This window comes from Sminthopsis crassicaudata, chromosome 3, assembly GCF_048593235.1.
Source record: "Sminthopsis crassicaudata isolate SCR6 chromosome 3, ASM4859323v1, whole genome shotgun sequence".
NCBI classification, from domain to species: domain Eukaryota; kingdom Metazoa; phylum Chordata; class Mammalia; order Dasyuromorphia; family Dasyuridae; genus Sminthopsis; species Sminthopsis crassicaudata.
Window position 1 is genome coordinate 456,472,450 of NC_133619.1, and position 23,364 is coordinate 456,495,813.

At 32.6% G+C, this 23,364-nt stretch overlaps 1 protein-coding gene across 2 annotated transcripts in view; it reads left to right on the forward strand.

The window, feature by feature from the left end:
• The window catches only part of LOC141562947 (CD302 antigen), a 180,514-nt gene that overhangs the window by 59,869 nt on the left and 97,281 nt on the right, over positions 1-23,364 (forward strand). For both annotated transcript variants that reach the window (XM_074303320.1, XM_074303318.1), the window contains exons 14-25: positions 1,768-1,849; positions 4,600-4,668; positions 6,053-6,170; positions 11,473-11,508; positions 11,870-12,045; positions 13,485-13,552; positions 13,932-14,008; positions 14,530-14,669; positions 17,867-17,972; positions 18,672-18,832; positions 19,952-20,081; positions 22,196-22,422. In XM_074303320.1, coding sequence (XP_074159421.1) covers positions 1,768-1,849; positions 4,600-4,668; positions 6,053-6,170; positions 11,473-11,508; positions 11,870-12,045; positions 13,485-13,552; positions 13,932-14,008; positions 14,530-14,669; positions 17,867-17,972; positions 18,672-18,832; positions 19,952-20,081; positions 22,196-22,422 — 1,390 coding nt within the window. The remainder of the gene's footprint in view (positions 1-1,767; positions 1,850-4,599; positions 4,669-6,052; positions 6,171-11,472; positions 11,509-11,869; positions 12,046-13,484; positions 13,553-13,931; positions 14,009-14,529; positions 14,670-17,866; positions 17,973-18,671; positions 18,833-19,951; positions 20,082-22,195; positions 22,423-23,364) is intronic.

Sequence of the window (23,364 nt, forward strand, 5' to 3'; positions counted from 1 at the left end):
ATTTGTTGGTTAATTGATTGATATGTTAATAATGGGTAGTATAATCAATACATTGGGAATAATCAGTTAATCAAGGAAAACTTCTCATGAAGGTAGTAACACTTATGTTATGAAAATATATCTACATATGTATATGCATGTGTATAAAAATGTATGTATGTAAACAAAGAAAGATAGAAAATAGGGTAGAGAAATTACATGCAGGAGCATAGAAGTAGAAATAAATCATATGGATGTTGAGACAGAATTGACAAGACCACAAAGACCAACTAAGGTTAGAGGCTTTGGAGGATGGAAAGAGAAGATGTGGTGAGGAGGGGAATATCTGATGATAGAAGACCTGAATATTAGACTAAGAAAAAATGTGTAATTCCAAAAATAATAGAAGATTGATGTATACTCATAAACAAGAATTGCCCAAATGGTACATAGTATGCCACAATTAAGTCTAATTACTACAGTACTTTTGTATGTGAAAATTTTAAATCCTCCTTTTGTATTGCAATAGAAAGAATTTATGGTACACTGAGTCATTAAAGCTAAGGGCTTTATAATTCTTAAAGACAAACATGATAGGGAAAGTCATTGTAGAACAGAAGATAAAAGTAAATAAGGTAGAGGAAAAAGATATTAAATATCTTAAGGATATGCATTTTGAGCATACATCTTAAAGCATAATCTTAACAATTAATTATCAGTAGTTTTATTATTTAATATTTGTATTAATTTTGTATCATAGAAATTTAATAAAATTAAACAGAACTCATTCCACTAATTAAAGATGAAAACCTTCCAAAAGGCACTTTTTATTGACTTGAGCAAAAGAACTACATAATTTGACTTGTAGAGCTTAAATTTGTATTTCCACCATTTTCCAAATGGACTGCTACTCTCAAGCAAATAATATACAACAAAATTTCTTTAGCTTGACATTTGTCATATAGAATTAAAATATAGACCACCCCACTCCTTTTTGTTTGTTTTGATTTTTGCTGTGAAAACCCTACCTGGTCTTAATGATCGAAAGTGGTAATATCTTAAAAGGTGATAGGTTAGGGATATTTTCTCCTGAAAGAGGATGGACACAATAGTAACTAAGATGATTTGGTCAGCTTCCCACTTTTCAAAGCAAAAAGTTCATATAATAAGTGAGATAAATAACAATTTTCTGTCATCAGACCGGGTCGATTTCTGTACAGAAGGAGTCTGAGAGACAAGAGTCCATCTCTAATATTGTATTTACTTTTGTATCTATAATTTCCTCTTGTTTGAATGCTCTCTTTCCCTCTTTTCTTTGTCCTTTACAAGTGAATTCATGTCAATATCCTCCTTTGTGAGGTCTCAGATCACTGAAGCCAGTAACAATCTTTTTTGAAACCTTATCATACTACTAATTTATCATACAATGTGTACTGTCTTTGCTATCTTTTTATATGTACAAGTCTTCCCAAATAGATTGTAAACTTACATAAGGGATTGATTATATTACATAGGATGTTCCAAAAGTGTTAATGTAGTTTAAAGCTACTAATACCATTATGACTTATTATTATTAAAGCTTAAAAATTTTAAGACACCCTGTATATAACCACATTTAATATTAGTGCTTTACCCAAAATTTTGTTTTTAAACAATAAACAAATGCAATATTCAAGTTGAATTCAGTTTACTCTTCAGATAGTGTCTCTTTAAATACTTTGGAAAATATAATGTTGATCAAACTTTCCTCATTTTTCCTTTGCCCCTTTTCCCCTTCTGCTTACACAGTGATGAGCGTTGGATATGGGCAGGATTAAATAAAAGAAGTCCAGATTTTCAAGGATCTTGGCAATGGAGTGACAGTACACCCGTGAGTTAATCCTTCTCCTTTTCTTTTTTTCCTTCAATTTACATTTTTTTTTGGAAAATTATATTCAGTGAAGCAATTTGGGAATCTAGTTTTGCATTTTGGAAAAGGAATTTTTAAGGCCATAATTCAATTATAATGAGATAATTCATTCATGTCAGCCTCAAAGAATCTTTATGATCTCCATAGTGGTGGTGACTCTGATTTATAATAAGAAATACCTTATATTTGTACAATGTTTTATAGATCGAGGTGCAGTATCACCTTAGAGCCAGAAAGACCGGAGTTCAAGTCTTGCCTCTGAGACATAGTGGCTCTGTGGCCCTGGTTAAATTAATTAGCCTCTCAGTTCTCTGAAACCTAGACAATCCCCAGATTCTCAATTAGTGATAACAGCTTAAATTTATGTAGCACTTTTCTTTGTACTTGAGATTTTGTAGACTGTATGTATGTCCAGTGTTCTCCCCACCTACTCTCTGCCTGATTTTGATATTTGGGATTCTATTAAATGACTTTTCTCATTTTGGAATTCCTCAATATTTACAATGTTGCTCTCTTTCCTTATTTCAATCCTCTGGTTAAAAAGAAAAAATTAAGCTCTTACTATTCTCAGTTTTCAGATACTGATGTAGTAAAGTAACAGTTTGTTGCTACTAAAAGATTTTGTTACTCAAACTGGACCTCATTGGGTTCCTTACATCTTCATGGAAAATGTCATTAGTTCAAAGTCTGTTTCTCTGCTTTTCAGGCTAAGAAATTTGATTTTGTCAACTAACGATCCAGATTTACAAACTAGAATGACATTTTATTGGTGTGAAATGAGAGGAATATCTTTCAGGACAACTAGTACCAATCATATTGGATCAAGGCAGCTTGACTCTTCTATATTGGATAGCTCTGTGCAAGGAAGCAGTGCTAGTCTTCTAAAATTAGGGTGTTGTGGAACAGCCAGATTAATAAGCCAAGCCACCTAGGGAGGAGAGAATGGAGGGAATAAGCATCCCTTAATAAAAAGTAATAATCTATAGTAATCTTTGTACCAGACATGGTGCTAAATGCTTTACAAATATTGTCTTATTTGATCCACACAACAAGCCTGAAAGGTAGAAGCTACTATTATTACCATTTTATAGTTGAGGAAAACAGAAATTAAGTGACTTATCCAGGACCACCAAAAGTTAAAAGGAGCTTTTGTCACAGCATAGATGGAATTGGACAATGGAACTAGAAAAAAAGTGAGAGCAAAGCAATTGTCAAAGTCAAGGCTGAAAGTCAAATTGGTGGATTAAGAGAGAAGTTACTATGTTAATGGCACCAATTTGATGCTGAAATCAAAGGAGTTCAGTAGAAGGTTGACAACAAAAGAAGCATATAAGAACAGATTTGTTATTCAGTTGTTTTCAGTTGTGCTTGACTCTTCATGACCTCAACTGGGATTTTCTTGGAAGAGGTACTGGAGTGGTTGGCCATTTCTTTCTTTAGCTCATTTTATTTATGAGGAAATTGAGGCAAACAGGGTTAAGTGACTTGACTAGAGTCATGCAGCTAGAAAGTGTTTGAGGCCAGATTAGAACTCAGGAAGACTCATCTTCCTGACTTCAGGCCTGGCATTCTTTCCACCATACCATCTAGCTGCTGCAAAGGAACAGAAGCCTGGATAAAAGCAGGTTTAAATTAAAAGGTTAAGAGGAGTTTAAAAAGTGAGAGAAATTCATTCATTTTGAAAGGAGAGTTATCGAATGGATTAGGGGTTTTCTATACTCAAGCACTATTTTAGAAATATAGGAAATGGGTAAAGGTTTTCTATATTTTAAGACCTTTCCCCTCCTTCCCTTTCTCTCTCTTCTCTCTCTATTTCTTTCTCTCCTTCCATCTCTCCCTTCTTCCCCTTTCCTATGATGAAAGTATACAGATTATTTCTTACTTTCTGACTTCCTCTTATTAGTCTCTGCAAATTACTACTCTTTGTTTACAATACAGTTATCTGTGACATGTTATAATTTGTTAGATCATACTATATCCCATTATTTACATTTTACTAGCTTACTGGAGGAGAAATATTAGAATTGATATCAAAAAAATCTGAGTTTTAAATCTTGGCTGCAAAATATATAGCTAGTGACCTTTCAGAAGCCACTTAAACACTTCCTTCAGTTTTTAGACTGATCAAGATAAGTTTTCCTCTTAAGTTCAAAGCAATAATTGTCTATAATGTGGGGGAAATGATATATACATTGACTACCTTATACATTTATTGTAAGCAGAGTGAAATGAAAAGAAGGGTTGAAGACAAAGGATTTCAGTTTGTCTTAGATTGTGCTAATGACTGTGTGACTTTGGGTAAATCACTTAACCTGCTCCTTAGTTTCCTCACTTGTAAAATAAAGTATTTGGTTTAGATGTCCATGATTTCTTTTCCATCACAGAATCTAAAATCCTATGATATTTGTAGTTTTCTGTGGCTGCTAAACACTGTACAAATGTATATAGTGTTATTTCAGACTTTTTAGTGGATATTTGCAGGGAGACAGTCTGTTCTCTTTGGACACTCAACTTATCAGAAACCCTCTATAATTGACTTACTTTTGTACTGATCTAGTTTTACTAACTTTTGTTTCTTGGAGTGTACCCTCCAACAATGATCCCAGATTCTGGAAGTATGCTTTGTATGAAGCTCCATATGCTAACTGCTCTTCTGAACTACGAATCTTTAGCAGGTAAATATAATTCTCAGAGTTCTCTTTCTTTTACAGGTGTCTACTGTGGTCATATCAGATGAGTTTCAGGAAGATTATGACATCAGAGATTGTGCTGCTTTCAAAGTAAGTTGCATGATTGGTAGATACTATAAAAAAAAAAGGTTGTTTTTTTTTTTTCAATCAATCAAAGCTATTTAGCGATTGTTTACTATGTATAAGGACCCTATGTTAAGACCTCTATGAAATTTTTAAAAACAGTCTGGGTCTACATTTAGTTTATAATAAGATTTATTAGAAAATATTCATATATGTACATTAAAAGATAGTTATTTGTATAACACAATAAACAAGTGGTCAGGTAAGTGGTATAGTGCTCTAGGAGCTCAGAGAACATCTTCCATATGAAAGTCTCCATGAGACTGATGCCTCTTAAAAGATGGAAGGGATTTTGATAGGTAGGAAATACAAGGGAAGATATTCCAATCATAAACAAAAGTTGAGAGACAGGAAAATATAAACTATATTCAGCAAGAGATGGGATTAGACCAACTTGACTGATCAAAGGAATCACACAGAAGAAGAGTTTGGAAAGGGAGACCAACTTTAGATTTTATATGTGCTCAAATCTCAGGATGAGGAGATCGAACTTTGTTTTTTAAATAGAAGACTGGAAAGTTTGTCTGCCAAAGAATTTTTTAAAAATCAAAGTGATAATTTTAGAGAGCTCAATCTCCTTTTGATTTTCAGGGTCAGGAGACCCATAGGTTAAGAAGGCCAAATAAATAGCCATTTCAGTAGTCTAGACATGAAGTGATAAAGACCTCAAATAGAGCACTGATAATGGTGACAGAAAAAGAAGGATGGGTATGAACATTGCAAAGAAAGGATGAACAGGACTCTTATGACTGATTGAGAATGTTGAACAAGAAAAAAGGAAAAAGTAAAGGGACCTAAAGTTGAGGCCAGGTGACTGGAAAATGATGAAACCATTAGGAATGGCAGGAGAAAGAAGAACTCTTGAGGGAATGGTAAAAGGAGGGGAAAATCTAGAAAAAAGAGTATATCAGAAACCAAGGGAAGAGATAGAGTCAATAAAAATGAGATAGCCATAAAGTCATAAATGTCAGAGCTGGAAAAACCACAAGGGGCCATTTAGTCAATCCCCTTAACTTAAAGATGAGAAAATTCAGGTGCAGAGAATTTAAAAAGTTCCCACAATTACATAGATAATAATATGGTCATTATGGCTCTGTTTATTGAAAACTTAGATGTTTTAGTTATTTGTGTAAAGCAGTCCTGTTTTATCAACCTCTCATTTTGTATATAGGAAAAGATAAAATGTCATTTATAAATAGAGTCTCAGACAGAAATGACCCCCTGGATCTTCCAGGTGATGATAGCCATGCATATTCTATGAACATATGTTGACCTTTGATCAAATAGTAAATAAAATGAAATTTCTACTGGACATCTTAATGCATTTTGTGATTACTTCCCTTCTTTATAGGTCAGCCAAATGCAGTGGAGAAGACGTTGGCATTTGTATGAAAATAGAGACTTGATTATTTACTTAAAACCTTTTGCTTGTGATATAAAACTTGAATGGGCATGCCAGATACCCAAAGGTAAATTTTTGTTGAATTGATTTACTAAGCCTGTGGGGCTTCACATTGTGCATGCTATGGAGAACCAAGAAAGTATATATAACCTGTTTTAGGTTAAAAGACAAAGAATAGAGATAAAGATTAAAAGATGCACTTTTTTTTTTCAACAAAGGCTGGTATTTTGATTTATAGTCAAAAGAAAGTTTTGTGTAGTTTATGCTCATTATAGAAGATTGAAGCAAACTTCCACCCACACCACTCTACTTAACTTCTCTCTCAAAGGTCATCATTAACTTTTTAAATTGTTAAATGGCTATTTCTCTTTATCATTATCCTTCTTGACATTTCTAAAGAACTTAACAATTTGACCACTTTCTTGAATATCCTTTCTAAAACTCTCTTTGTTCTTCTACAGTCTTTCTTTCCAACATCATTTCCATTTGTTCAGCTATCAGTTAGCAAATGACTCCCAAATCTAATATACCTCTGATCACTTTCTTGTGAGCTCCTAGTCCCCAGAGATACACCGAAATGTCCCATCAGTACCTCAAGCTGATTACATATCTTCCTAGTGTCCCAGCATAAAACCTTGAAATCATTACTAATGCTTTACCTTCCCTTATGATATGGAAGAAATAGATTTGGGAGTGTATAATGGTTCAATTCATTCATTAAGTAATCATGGTAGACATTTATCACAGGTTACAAGGTTAGTACCTTACTAAATGATTAGCAGTTGTGTTAAGTTTATACTGTGGAGGAGGAATATGTTTGGCAGAAATAAATTATTTTTCTCTAGTTGTATACTAGGGCATTTTCTAGTATGAATTTTCCCCATGACAGTTTAGCTTTCCTAATAAAAAGTTTACCAACATGGGAACCCAGCATTATAAGTTAGAGCTTATATAGTAAATGCTGTTTGATGTTCATGATGTTATCAGCATAGACTCTGAAGTCAATAACAATGAATTTCCTAATGAGCAGAGTGCTATGTTACTGAACCTTCTTGCATAATCTGTGATTCTTCAATTTAATTCAACAAAAAAGCACAAAGGAGTAGGAAAAATGAGCAAAATTAGATAAAACTGCATTACATTCTGGTAAAGGGATATAGCCCATGCCTGGATGATTGTAATACACAATAAGTTGTGTGATGGAAAACTGAACACTAAGTGGAGATATTGGCTAAAAGGGAAGCTTAAACAAGGCTTCATGGAGAAAGTAGCATTTGAGTTGTGCTTTAAAGAATGAGTAGGAATTCAACAAGCAAAAAGGAATGAGAATATTCTAACAAAAGGGAACAGCACAAATAAAAGTACTTAGGCAAGAAAGTGCTGGGCATGATCAGGAAATAGAGAATAGTCCAATTTTAATAAAGTATAAAGTACATAAAAATATAGTTAGAAGGATCAAAGGACATATCAGAGGAAATAGCATACCAAAATTTGCAGTCTTCAGAGGAAAAACTATATCCCTAAAAACACATTGAAATAGGAAAAGACAGCATTAATAAGCTAAAGGTGCTTTTGAAATATTTATTATAAAGCAAACAAAATAAAGAAAAGAGAGTAACAATTAGAGGAAAAATAAACTGGAAATCAAAAAACTAGAAAATAAAACTAAAAGCTGAGTCTTTGAAAAGACTGATAAAACTGGTAAATCTTTAACTAATCTGCTTTTTTTTTAAAGGAAAGAAAAATCAAATCAACTAAATAGTAAGTGAACACAGTAAAATCACAACAAAACCAGAAGAAATAAAAGTAACTCATCAGAATCTATTTTCCATAGTTTTATGGTAACAAAAAATGAGAATGGAAGAAATAGAAGGATGACTTTAAAAATATAAACTATATGAGCTAATAGATGATCAAATAGAGATGTTGATCCTATCTCATAAAAAGAAAAAAAGTATCTTTAGAAGAACTACTAAAGGAGTATGGGGAGGAAGATTTCCCAGTTCTGATTTACAATGGAACTCTTAACAAAAATTTAAAGAATAATTTGTATCAAATACTACACGATTATTCTCAAAAAAAAAAAAAAGAGAGAGAAAAGCACCTTACCATATTATTTTTATAAGATAAATCTAGTCCTAATATAGAAACCAGGTATGAAGAATTCTAGGCTATAATTTCTATTAATGAATATCAGTTTTAAAATTTTAAATAAAATTCTATCAAACAGATTGCAATAAAAAATCCAAAAAATCATTATAACAACTTGCATTTATAGCAGGTTTTGCAAGGATGGTTAAACATTAGGGAAACGATCTACAAAATTATGTTAAAAATTAAAACATTTACAGACTTCCTAGCTGTGTGACCCTGGGCAAGTCACTTAACCCCAGCCTCAAAAAAAAAAAAAAAGAAGAAGAAGAAAAATTAAAACATTTAAAACATGATTAGTTCTATAAACATAGAAAAAAGTTTTGACAAAATACAACACTCATTCTAAAAATCATACAAGGGATAGTCACAGAGGGATATTTTTCTAACATTATAAAAAGCATCTATATAAAACCAAAAGCATAATATGTATTGGGAATATACACTATACTTTTTCCCAATAAATACAAGAGTGAGTAAAAAATGTATACTCCCTTCACTATTATTTAATGAAGTTCAGGAAATGTTAGCTATAGCAAGAAGAAAAAAAAAAGCAATTCAAAGAATATGGTTAAAAAAGGAGATAAAACAATCCCTTTTTACTGATACATGAGGTTTACTTAGAAAATCCTAGGGAGGGCAATTGGATAGTGTAGTTGATAGAGCATCAGCCCTAAAGTTAGGAAAATCTGGGTTCAAATCCAGCCTCAGGGACATTTCACTTACCAGCTGTGTGATCCTGGACAAATCACATAACTCCAAATGCCTCACAAAAAAGAGGATGGAGAAAATCCTAGAAAATCAGAAAAGATAGTAAATGAGACAACTGTTACCTTCAGCAAAATTATAAACTACAAAATAAACCCTCAAAAATCAATAGCATTTCTATAAGATAACAAAAGCTAAGAGGCAGTAATAGAAAGGGAAATCCCATTCTATATCATTACAAAACACATAAGGTATTTGGATATCACTTTTTCAAAAATTGTATAAATTTTATTACAAAGTACTCATTAAGGAAATATAGAAAAATTTATACAGCAAGATGAATATTCAGTACAGATGGCTAGGCTTTGTCAATATAATAAAAATGACCATACTAGCAAGATTAATTTACACTTTTATTGCTATACCAGTCAAATTACTAAAGTGATACTTCCCAAAATTCAAAGAATAAAATTAATTTGGAAAAATAATCAATTTAGAATATCAAGAGAAATTTTGCGAAAAAAAAAATAGGGATGAAGCATTTTCAGATCTGAACCTATATTATAAAGTAGCACTCATCAAAACTATTTAGTATTGGTTTTAAAATATAGAGTTAGCTCACTGGAGCAGACTAAAGAAGGGGGAACCTGAAGCAATGAAATTCAATAAACCAGTGTTCAATAAACTAGAAAAGATAAAATATCTAGAAAAGAAATATTTGATTTTTAAAAAAATATTGGAAAAATTAGGAGTTTGTCAGAAATGAGGTTTAGACTGACACTTTACACCATATTCCACAATACATTCTAGATGTTATATTAATTATTATTAATTAAGCTTAACATTATTCATACTAAAAAAAATTTAAAGGAAGAAAAGGAGAAAAGAATAAGCATTGCTATAGCACCTACTATGTGTCAGGCACTATGAGAGATAGAGATATAATAATCACAGCTAGGAAGAATTAAGAGACATGTTTTAACCATACAAGAAATAGTGATAGTTACAGAAGGTAAAAGCAAATAACTTTAGTTACAGGAAACTGAAAAGTTTCTATACAAACAAAACTATATAGGATAAGAAGAGAATGATTCTAATGAGGAAAAAAATTTTTTTAAATTACTCTGATAAAGGTTTGGTATGCAAGATATTTAAGAATTTAGATAGATATAGTTATCTATAGCTGCGTGTGTCTGTTTAAAACCATCGCCCCCAGTAGATAGATAGTTAAAGAATGTTAAATATTCTCAAAATGGTTGAAAGCTATTAATAACCATGTTAAAAAAAATACTGCTGTAGATCATTTAAAAAAAAAAAAAAAAACAAGAGAAATTCAAATCAACTGAACCTGAGATTTCACCTCATTCCTTGCAAATTATCAAAGATAATAAAAGATAAGAATAGTCAGTATACTGGGTTGTTGTTTTTTTTTTTCTCTTTTTGTCTTTATAAAATACTTTTTAAAAATTTAAGATGGTACTCTGGCATGGGAAGAAATATCTATAGTGGAAGAAAATCTATGGTAATATAAAAAATTTATTTTTAATACAAGAAAATGGAATAAGATAAACCTAGAAATATATGGCACCAGGTTGTTATGACCTTTGAATGCTACTCAAAGTAGGTTGAAGGTGATAGACAACAAGAAATCACATTTCAAGAATCCTATAAAGAGAAAGAGCATGATATAGGGGATAGAGAACTGGCATTAGAGTCAGGAAGGCCTGGGTTCATATAATGGTGCTTGATATATGTTAGCTGTGTGACCTAGAATAAGTAATTTAACCTCCTACTGGCTATAAATTGCAAGATTGTCATTGTCATAAACGGCCCTCACTGGGAACTTCCTATGCAATGAATTCACAGGTCTCATTTTGTAAACCTCATAACCTTGAGATCTTTTACCTTGGTCCTTAGAGCATTGGTTACTTGATCATTGGCATTGGTTACTCACATGCACATAGGTTCTTATTTGGAAAGTACTATAGAAATATCACTTTGAAATAGTGTACAATTAGCCTGTGAAGGAAATCCAAAATGCAGGCGGACAAAAATAGAGGGATTGGGAACTCTATGTAGTGGTTCATAGTCATCTCCCAGAGTTCTTTTGCTGGGTGTTGCTGGATGTTCACTACTGCTCTATTGGAACTGATTTGGTTCATCTCATTGTTGAAGATGGCCACATCCATCAGAATTGATCGTTCATGTAATATTGTTGTTGAAGTATATAATGATCTCCTGGTCCTGCTCATTTCACTTAGCATCAGTTCATGCAGGTTTCTCCAGGACTCTCTGAAATCATCCTCTTGGTCATTTCTTACAGAACAACAATATTCCATAATATTCATATACCACAATTTATTCAGCCATTCTCCAATTGATGGACATCCACCTAGTTTCCACAAAGAGGGCTGCCACAAACTCAAGAATACTTTTTGATGCACTTTTAAGATCCTAATTATGGAATGTGATCACAAATTTATACTAAATAGATTTTCTTTGTTGTACAGGACATACACCGAAGACACCAGAGTGGTTCAACCCTGGTAAGTTGAGGAAACATGCTTTTTTAACTTACAATAAAATATATTTTTTAAAAATTTTCTAATATAAAGCATTTTTACCTTATAAATGAAATATTTTTATGCCAAACCAGCCAAAGAAATATTATAGCTGTTTCTGAGCCACATTTCAGCTCTGAGCCCTGTAATTTTTGAGCAAGTCACCTGATCTCTCTAAACCTAATATAATGAAGAAAGTACAAAACAATATCTAACATGTCTTCCAGCTTTAGATCCTAGGATTCCCCAGAATTTTATAATTTTCTTAAATGTATGGCTGCCTTATTTTTTTTTATAATTCTTTACTATTTGTCCATTAATGACCTTTTCTCCCCTTTATTTTTAGATCGGGCTGCAATTCATGGGCCTCCAGTTGTTATTGAAGGCAGTGAATATTGGTTTGTTCCTGACACTCACTTGAACTTTGATGAAGCAGTCCTATACTGCAAAAGTAATAAAAGCTCTCTTGCTTCTTTGAAGTCTCTCACAGCACTAAATGCCATCCGATACAAAATGGTGAATGTAAGGATACATTGCATATGTATTTTTTTTATTTTAAATATAATAATAATAGCTAACATTTATAAAGTACTTACCACATGTCAGATACTGTTCTAAGGACTTTACAAATATTATCTCATTTGATCCTTACTCTTATTATCCTCATTTTACTGATGAGGAAACTGAGGCAGACAGATTAAGTGACTTGCCCAAGGTCACACATCTAGTATATTTTTGAGGTCAAATTTGAACATTGTTCTTCCTGACTCCAGGCTCAGCATACACTTCCCCACTTAGCTGCCAAATATAAAGGATAGTTTCTCTAACTTCATGTTCCTATTGGAAGATTTTAGACCTTCAAAATTTATTGTTTCATGAACTTTTACTTCAATTTCAACTAAAATGCTAGATCCACAAATTCAGGAAGATTCAGACAACATTGCTCAGTTCTTATCCAGACTCATGATTACTTAAGTATGAATAGACAGTATAATGAATGGTAATTAAGCAAATGAATACTACCAAATATCAGTAATACTTCTATGCCACATTATTTCCATATGGCATTCTAGTATTAAGAAAATGTATTTCTGCCCAAAGCTGAAATTTTTATTATTATATTAAGGACCAACTTTAGGATAAAGCTTTTATTAAAAATTTAGGCAAACTGACTAACTTAACTACTTTACCAAGATGTAACCTAAATTTTATATTAGAAATTAAGCCAAAGACTTAAAACTAATAGGAAATACTGAATGTTATTTTAAAATGTCAGACAATAGCAATAACAAACTGGATTGTTTTGTTTTTTTTACATAAGTTTTTCAAAATGCTGTCTATATTCTATCCTTTGGTTTGGTACATTAGAGATGTCTATTCAGATTTTTTTCATATCTATAGATGAGAAAAACAATTTCTAATGAAATTGGCCATCTTAAACCATCTTAAATTCATAGGTTACCTTAAAATAGCATTTCTATGTCATGGAAAAATTAAAGCTTCAAATTGCCTTAAAATAAATAATTTTATTAACTCTTAAATATTACTACAAAATTTATCCTTTTAATGAAAAACATAATAATCATTTTAGAAAGACATTAATGTTAAAAAAAAAAAAAAGTAAAGACTAGGTCAAAGATAATTATTTCTTGGTGTATTTATAGGAGCTGTCTTTTTTTCCCACAGCAAGAAAATTCATTTATGAATTCAATCCACTGAATTTTTCTTGTTTCTTGTTTTCATGTACAAGACATTATGGATTGAGTTTTCATGAAATGAAAATTAATTGCATGGGATAGACAACTTTATATCTTCAGCATTCAAAAATTTGGCTAATTTCATGACCATTACTGATTATTTCTATATTGTAACTTTACAATTCATAGCAACTAGCTGTCCATAGGTTAGCATTCTAACTAATACAATCACTTAGCAACCTGATATATTCTTTTTTTTTAAAGCTATCCAATGATCAACAGAAGTGGTGGATTAAAACTCTTGATAACCTTGGAAGTTATCATGATATGAGGTATGTAACACAATATATTACTTTAAAAACTATCCCTGTTAAATTATTCCTTTACAAAGACAAGTGTTGCTTAGTCATTGATCATAATATCATAGTTTGAGCTCTTAAAAATAAAATGTTACTAAATAAATAATTTCCACGGTGACTATACTTCCCCATCTCCCACCCCTTCAAAAAACCAACAGACTCAAAATCTCTTTCCAACATGTTATCTTCAAAGTAGAAACTCATATGTAATTTTATCACAAATGTGTTAAATTTAAAATTATATATATAAATTATATAAAATTATATATATAAATTTAAAATTATAATCAGTGGATATTTTAGATAAAAATAACATGGAGAAATGAATGATCTGTCTGCCTTTTTCTTTAAGATTTCATTCATGGCCTTCGTTTTCCATGGTATATGAAAAGGAGTGCTGGCACATCTCTTCCAAGAATTGGTTTAGAGGTAAAATTGATTCTGAATCCTTGAATATTTAGTATTCAGTGATGATCTGGATAAGTTCAAATCAGTAGCTTTGCTATGAATTGTTCAACTTATATTCTGTATCAATTATATAGCTTATACATCTGATAGAGGATACAAGATTTCATAGTTTAATCCACCACTAAAAATACAAATATTTTACTCTTTTTTAGCTTGCTTCGTCATACTAATGTGGTCATTTGGAAATAAAATGTCATTTATTTTCACAAGTGCTTCAATGGTCAGAATTAAAAATAAAATAAGGCAATGAATCCAAAATAAATCTCTATTTTCCTACACCCCCACCACCACCTATATTAGAGTATCTCTAAATAGATACTGATGTGATATATAAGTGACAGTTAAGGAAAGTAGGAGTCAATAGAAAAGTACAGGTATACATTCATTTATTGGGACAGGAATGGCCAGTCTTCCTATTGATTTTTTTTTAAACATACTAAGTGGAAATACATGTAGCTGCAAACTTACCTCTTATTTCTTAGATTTATACAAACCAGCTGACTGCAGACTGAAGCTTCCCTTCATATGTGAAAAAAATAATGTTTCTTCATTAGAGAAATATATTCCACAATCAGCATCTAAAGTCTCGTGCTCTGGAGAATGGATTTCATTTAAGGACAAGGTAAGAGGAAAACTTATTTTGTACCCCTAGACTACTTTCAAAAATAACACATCAGTATATATATAAATACACCTTAGCAAGACCAATTTGTATAGTTTTTCCCCTTCTCTCATTTTAGTCAATCTGGTAGGTAAAAAATGCTATCTCAAAGTTCTTTTAATTTACATTTCTCTAATCAGTAGTGATTTAGAGCATTTTGTCATATGATATGAATTGTCTTGATTTCTTCATTGAAAAACTGCCATTTCTTAAAACAAACATTTTTTTCTTTTCTTTTCTTTTTTTTGGGGGGGAGGGCTGAGGCAATTGGGGTTAAGTGACTTGCCCAGGGTCACACATCTAGGAAATGTTAAGTGTCTGAGACCAAATTTGAACTCAGATCCTCCAGTATTCAGGACTGGTGCTCTATCCACTGCACCATCTAGCCGCAAAATAAATATTTTTCAAGCTCCTACTATGTACGATTTCTGTTCCTTACACCAGATGGCAAAGTGTTCTATGAAATTATGTTTCTTGTCATTTGGGAGTACATGATGAATTAGTAACACTGCCAACTTCTTTATGATTCTAAGGAGAATCTATGAACATGTCTTTCACTTAGCTACAGTTCATGTCTTCTGGTTTTATTTACTAAAGATGTCTAATGTTTCACATTACCCACTGAATACCAAAAATTAAATGACTACTTATATACAGTCTGAGAAGTGTGTGGTTTTTATTAATCTCAAATATCTACCATCACTGCAACAGAAAGCTACATGGACCAAATTCTGATTTTGTTTGTTTCATAGGTCACTGTGGCCAAAAATATTCATCACCTAATAGTCAAACTCATGATTTTTGATGTTCAGTTATTTCAATTTTGTCTGCCTCTTCATGACCCCGTTTCTGTTTTTTCTTAGTAAAGATATTGAAGTGATTTGTCATTTCCTTCTTCATCTCATTTTACAGATGAGAAAATTGAGGCAAACAGGATTAAGTGTCTTATCCAGGATCACATAGCTAGTATCTGAGACCAGATTTAACTTTAGGCCCAGCAATCTATCCACTTTATCGTCCAGTTGCCTTAAGCTGATTAGTAACTTTATCAAATGAAAGAATGGTAGAAAAAGATATATTGTACTGAAGCAGGCTATAGTTTAGTACTGACAATGATTTGCACAAGAGTAGTCGTCAAATACATTGTCAAGAACAAATATGTCTAAAAAAGGAATTTCAGCTATCATGTAGCAAGATGAGAGATTAAAGAAGAACAGCCCAAATGGGGATAGATACCACTGAGTGTTAAAAGAATCAGAGGAAGACCAACAATGATCTGAGTGGATCCTCTGGGAAAGATCTGTAGAAAATGTGGATAAGAAATGAATAGGGAAGAAAAAACATTGAGATTGTATGAGCTATATTAGTAAAAAGCAATATCTGTATTAGTGAAACCCCTGATTCAGGCCATCTAATTCACCCAACATTTGTAAATATCTGCTTGTCCCGTATTCCAATTCATTTGTGATTAAAAGAGGCAGCTGATGCCTGAGGAAATATAACACATCATTGCATGCGAAAATGTAGGACCTCACTAGCAATTAAAGAAACGCTATTCAAATCAATTTTAAGGATCATTATGTAGCTAGTAAACTAGTAAAAATAATAATGAATTTAGAATGTTGCATCACACAAACACACTATTTGTATCCATTGACTTAATAATTCTGGTCAAGCTCTATACCCAGAGGAAATGATCAAAAAAGAGAAGGAAAAATAATCAGTGCAAAGATCTTCTACACAGTTTTATGTGCATGTGATTTCTCACTAGATAGATAGATTTTTTTTTTTTAATTAGAACTATAATTTCTTTGGTATAGGAGGTTTCCACTAAGGAACTCTATCAACCCTTACAGATTATAAGCTATTAAACAGCTTATTGTCCTTGAAAATAAACCTGGGACACTGAGAGATTAAGTGACTTTCTAAGAATTTTACAGCCATTATTTGTCAGGGATAGAACTTGAACATGGGGCTTCCTAACTCTGAGACTACTTCTAGCCACAAATACAGGAGTGGATCCAAAATGTCATCAATTCATGAGTCATCTCAGATAACACAGATGACAGCCCATCCAGTTCTGCCCAAACCTGTATGGTTTACAGAAGTTCATAATTGGATATTCATCTAACTTAATAGCAGCCTTCACTGCTTTTCTCCTGATATCAAGGAATTGTATTTCTGTCATACATTTGCATGTACAACTACAACTAAACAAAATTGAAGCATGTATATCATAAAAATTTAGAAAAGAAGTTCAAGGACAGAACCAGCTACACCCAGAGGAAAAAAACTGGGGAATGAGTGTATATCACAACATAGCATTTTTATTTTTTCTGTTATTGTTTGCTTGCATTTTTGTTTTTCTTCTCAGGTTATTTTTGTCTTCTCTCTAAATCCATTTTTTCTTATGCAGCCAGATAACTATATAAATATGTATACATATATTGCATTTAACATATACTTTAACATATGTATGAGACTACCTGCCCTCTAGAGGAGGGGAAAAGTTAGAACAGAAGGTTTTGCAAGGGTCAGTGTTGAAAAATTATCTATGCATGTTTTGTCAATAAAAAGCTATAATAATAAAAAAAGAAAAGAAGTTCAAGGACTATAAATGGAGTTTAAAGTTCATTAAACTCCTCCCCTTTATATAATTTGGTTTCAGTGCTATGCAGTAGATTCCTGATATGACCTTTGAGCTCCCTTCCAACTCAGAAATTCTTCAAAGTATTATTATTTGTATTTATACATAATAAGAGGCTAATCTGACATCTTACATTGTAAACTTCTTGAGGAATTTTTTAGCATTTTTTTTTTATCCTTATCACTTGGTGCACAATGCCTGACACATAATAAACACCTGACACACTATTGATTGATCAATAATGTTGGGCTTACATAAATTTTTGTAGTAGATATTTCAATACTGAAAGAAAAGAAAATTAGCCACATTCTTAAAATATATAATTTAGTACACACAGAACAATTTGCTTTGGAGAATTCTTCCTTTAAATTAAAATGGTAAATCTAGATGGTATCCTTATGGCCTGAAAATGAATTCTCTAGAAGGTAAACTATTTAGTTCCTAGATACAGATAAAATAAGAGCTTTCATTTCCCTGGCCCTTATAGATTATATATTCTCTTTGTTTACAGTGTTTTCTAAAGCTTAAACCAAAGCTTTTTACATTTTTTAAAGCTAAAGAAGCTTGTCATACCTATGGTGGTAGCCTTCCTTCAGTTCTGAGCCAGAGTGAGCAAGGTAAGATAAATGAATTAAACCTAGTTTTCTAAACATTTTTGTGGCAGGAATTCTTTTGGTAGTCTGGGGAAATCCATGGGTTCCTTTTCAGAATTATGGTTTTAAATGCATAAATTAAATGCATAAATTACATAGAAAAGCAACTGTAGCTTACTTGTCTTGGGTTTTGAAATATAGTTGTCAGAGTATTTCTTAACCTCCTGAAACTTAGGTTAAGACTCTCTCAACATGGAAACCAGATCTGATTAGAATGTTACTCATAGGGATAATGGAAAGTATAGCAGAATAATAACAGGAGAAAGCAGTAGGAAAAAATGTAGAAACAGCTTATAATGTCAGGAAGCTCTTTTGGGTGATAGTTTAGATCCTGGACAGAGTAAAAAATGTAGATGGCAAGGATTTGATATATTTTGCAAATATAAAGATTTAGAATTTTAAAAATTCTTCAAAATATGTAACATAGGAAAAATATATATATATATATGTATATATATATATTAAGTTTAGAATGCATGTTTTTGTGTTGGGTAGTATGATTTTAAACTGAAGTATATTACTCAGTTTTTAATGAATAAAACATTTATATCTTAGTATCTGTTGAGTTAGGTGAGTAATTAAGGAGGCAAGTGTTCACTAATTTTTAAAAATATTTTTATTTTTGACAAGGCATAATTTTTGAATCATTCTCTTTCCTAACAGATTTTATTACATATTTACTTCCTGAGTTGGGAGATAATGTTTGGATTGGTTTGTTCAGAAGCACTACAACAAAGATAAGCCAATGGACTGATAATAACAAGCTGTTGTACAGTAACTTCCACCCATTATTGCAGGGAAGGGAGCAAAAGATACCACTGGATGTAAGTTTATAGCATTTCATAACTGGCTACAGTTATATCAAATGCCCAGGTGTACCAGAAAATATTTTCACAGGAGTAGAAGAACACCCACCGTATATTTCTGCTTCCTTCCTGTTGTAGAATCCTAGTTTCCAGGGTTGTGGTCCAGTTTGGGAGTTCTTAAATTCTTTTGTATTATGAACCCTTTTGTCAGAATGGGAAGCCTTTGGAACTCCTCCTAGAATAATATCATTTCAGTCATGTCTGACTCTTTGTGGCCCTGTTTGGGGATTTTCTTAGTAAAGATACTAGAATGGTTTGACATTTCCTCCTCCAGTTCATTTTACAGATTAAAAAACTGAGACAAAAAAGGTTGACTTACCCAGGATCAAACAGTTGGTAGCTGCCTGAAGTCAGATTTGACATCAGGAAGTTGAATGATCTTGTCTCCAGGTCTGGCTTTCTATCCACAGAACCACCTTTTTAGTTGGTGGAAATGCTGAACTCCAGATAGTTTTAACCAAATTCACAGATTTTTAAAAATTTGGATATAAGATTTTACTTAGTCTTTTGAAATTTGTGATTCTGGGCTTAAAATCATTCAAAAATTCTATGAGGCAGATAGTTTTTTTTTTCCTAAGAAAAACATATAAATTCATAAAGAGGTGTTAAATATGGGCAACAGTGTATTGGTGTCAATTAAATAGCTACCCTGGACTTCTGCAGCCTCTGTTCACATTCTTCCCTGACTAGCTCCGTTCTTTGATACCATAGGCAGATTTTGAGTCATTGATCATTGATATTCCAAAAATGTGACTTTGAAAGTATTTAAAACACTTGCAGATGCCATGATATTCCCAACATTTGAATCACTAAACACTGACAATACATAAGAATTGCTGCAATCACATTTTAGGAAGTATGAATGTTTTCTAAAGCTTCAAAGTTAATTCTGTTTTCCCCATGCTTTGGAGGATTTAGTAGAATTTTAGAATCCACTTAATTAAGTTCTTTAATGAAATACATTAAAAACTAAAACTCAGAAATTCCTTTGGCCTGAATCATGTGTCTCTAAAAAATACAATACTTAAATTATCCTTAATCTTTACACTTAAGTATTATGAATGCCTCTTTGTGTAGTATTTTGATGAAGATGCAAACAACCATTGTGCTGTGATGCTCAACCTTCAGAATTCATCTTTAACCGGGACATGGAATTTAACTTCCTGTAAAGAAGAACATAATTTATCTCTTTGTCAAAAATATTCAGGTATGGTTTTATTTTTAAGGAATGTTATACTTGTTTGATAGCCGATGTAAAGGGAAAGATAAAATTTAGCAGAAGGAGTATGTCACTGAAATGCATAAATATAATCTGTATATAGCTTAAATTGGTACAATAACATCCTCAGATATTTTTTGACTTTGTGAAGCAGATTGAGTTATCAAGGTAGATGATCCTAGGATCTAAAGTAGTTTAGCCTGAATAGCTTTCAAGAGTGTGGAACTCTTTTGGCATAGAAATATGTTTTTCACACTGTGACTTTTTTAAATTTAATAAGTGATACTATTAAATAACTAGCATTCTAAGGACCTGAATAATATGATATAATTAGTGTAGTTTCTAAGCCCTCCTAATTGAAAATGACAATGAAGTAGTTTGGGGAATTGAGAGAATCTCATTACATTTTTTTTTCTTTCCTTAACCTTTTGCCTTGTGACTATTCCATTTCCCCCCTAATCAGTGTCCCTTTTTAGGGTTAAGTTAACCTATTTTTTATACCTCTTTAGCTACTATTGAAAAGTCTTCAGAGTCTTCCCCTGTGGTCAACAAGTAGTCCTTCCTTTTTGAGCACATCCTCTCAGCAGCTGTAGTCAGAATTCATGTAATATAGTGGCAAGGCTTTTAAATTTTTAAAAAATACATATTTTAATCAATTAATTTAAATAATAAATTTCTATATGTTTACATATAAATAATAGTTTAATAATTAATTAATTAAAATTAATTATTTAGAATTTTTAAAACTATGTGAGCAGATGATTATTATCAGCACTATGTTCCCAGTATTATCCTGAGGAAAATACAAAAGTTAGGTAGGTAGGTAAGACATATATAGATTACACGCATCTGTGTATATATGTGTATGTACACATATGTATATCATATATTATGCACACACACATAAGATGATTCAAGTGAACTCTGACCTGAGTGAGCTCTGTAAAATTATGTAAAATCACAAAAAAACATGTTCCCTTTGATCTAGAGCTCCAAATGGTCTTGCATCCTCTCAGAGTGAGATAAAGCTGTATCATTCAAGAGCAAATCAGCTCCTATTGATCCTGTGGAAATCACAACTCCAAGCAAGATTTCACATTCAATTGATAATTATCAAACTTCCCTTCGACTTACACATAAAATAGGTCTTCAAAAAAATGATTCTTTGCCAATCTATCTCCCACTTTAGAAAGATGCCCTCCCCCACCTCCAGAGAATCCCTCTTGGTATTTCTTTAACAATAAAGCCTATTTACCATAGCCTCTGGGTTTAGTGAATTCTTTTGATCAGAATTGGTGTCCCCTAGAGAAGGTGTTATCTCACCTTTCTTTAACTGTATGGTTCTGGGCAAGTTGCAACCTTTTTCAGTCTCTATTTCCTCATTGGTAAAATAAAGAACATAATGGTACCTGCCTCACGTGATTCTTGTAAGATCAAATGAGGTAATATCTATGAAGTACTTTGCAAACCTTAAAGCATATATAAATACTATCATTAAATTTTATTATTATTATTGAAGCCATTAACTGCTTGTCCCCCAATTTGATACTGCTCCCTTTCATTTCCAAACTTGCCATAAAGCAAAAAACTGAAACATAACCTTAATGGATGAGGTCTGTTAATAAGTGTTCTTTCCACTGTGAATCTTAAAATGTAAAGATTGGCTATTCTTTCAGGAATTAAGTGGGTTGTCGGTGTCAGTGTGGAGAGGACACTTGATATATCCCCTTAATAAAGCAATTCAGACAATAGAAGTAGTTGACATCGACCTTGAGCAACAATCTGATTTCAAGCTTCTTCTGTACTCAGTACAGACTTACAAATTGCATTAGAAAACCTCAGATCAAATGAATGGAGTTTTCCTTTGCTTTCAGAAAAGGAATATTCTTTGTCAAGCATTTTACTTATTCACTACAACTGATTTTTTCTTTCATCCTCACACCATTGCCCCAAAACCTTCAAGTAGTCCTGTGTTGCAGTCTGGGGAAAGGAGGGGCAGAGAGAGAGAATATTGGTACTGAGTTTCTTGTGAATGTTTAACAAAATAAATGGCAAATACCCAAAGCTTTCAAGTGATTTATGTGTGGGTTTTTTACACACAGAAATTCAAGACAATCATACATTGCCAAATACCTCTGGAATTATAAAGTATCAAGATTATTCATACAAAATAATCCTGAAAGCAATGACTTGGTATGAGGCTCTGAAGGAGTGCCAAAAGGAGAGCATGAAGTTAGTGAGCATCACAAATCCTTATCAACAAGCTTTCCTTACTGTGCAGACTGTTCTCAGTAATGTTTCATTGTGGATTGGACTCTCAAGTCAAGATGTAAGTATGTCCTGACTCAATGTAGAAATTATGTGAACTTTTATTTTCAGAAGAGCTTTGTGTCATGAAAGCCTAAATTTGTCCAGAATTATATTCCAGTCAGTAATCAATAATAACAGTACAGTAAGTCAGTACAATAATCAATAACATTTATTATATGCCAAGCACTATGCTAAGTGCTACAAATACAAAGAAGGGCAAAAGATATTTCTTGCTCTTGAGAGGCTCCCTGCCTGATGGGGAGACATTGATGAGGTTTAGGTTTGGGGTTCCCTTCTGTCAAGTCTAAATTTAGGGAACCAAAATGAGATTAGGGTTCGTGGTAGTCAGGGAGTTAAATGAAAAGGTCTAGTGGCAGGTTCTGAGTCAGGGAACCAAATGGAGAGGTTTGGCTCCCCTACACCCCCTTGGGATTTGGCACAAGGGTAGGGTGTTTTGGGGAACCCCCCTTTTGGCAGCACAGAGATTCTCTGTAAAGGAATTTACAAACCCGAAAACCTAGACTGATAAAAGAGGTTTATTATAGGCATTGGGAAGTGAGCCTTTACTATGCATGAATAGAAAGGCTGAATTCCTTAGAGGCAAAGTCCAGATAGGGGAGTAAAGTAGTGGAAGCTTCCTGGAAGAGAAGTAAAGTCTCATTAGGGAAATAGGTGAGCAGAAAGAAAGGGTAGCACTGGAAGAGAATATTATTCCAGCAGGCAGAGGTTTCCTTGGCATGGCATGTTAGGATCTCTGCAAGGAGTTGTTCCAAGTTGCAGGTTTTATAAGGAAATCTGAGACAGAAGTTTCAATTGAATGAGATTCTCTCTGGGGAGGGGGGGAGGGTAAAAGGAGGGAGAAAATTTTGGAACACAAGGTTTTGCAAGGGTGAGGTTGAAAACTATTCCTTCTGTTCACATAGTTAGAAGGGAACTCTCTATTAACCAACTAGCATGGTTC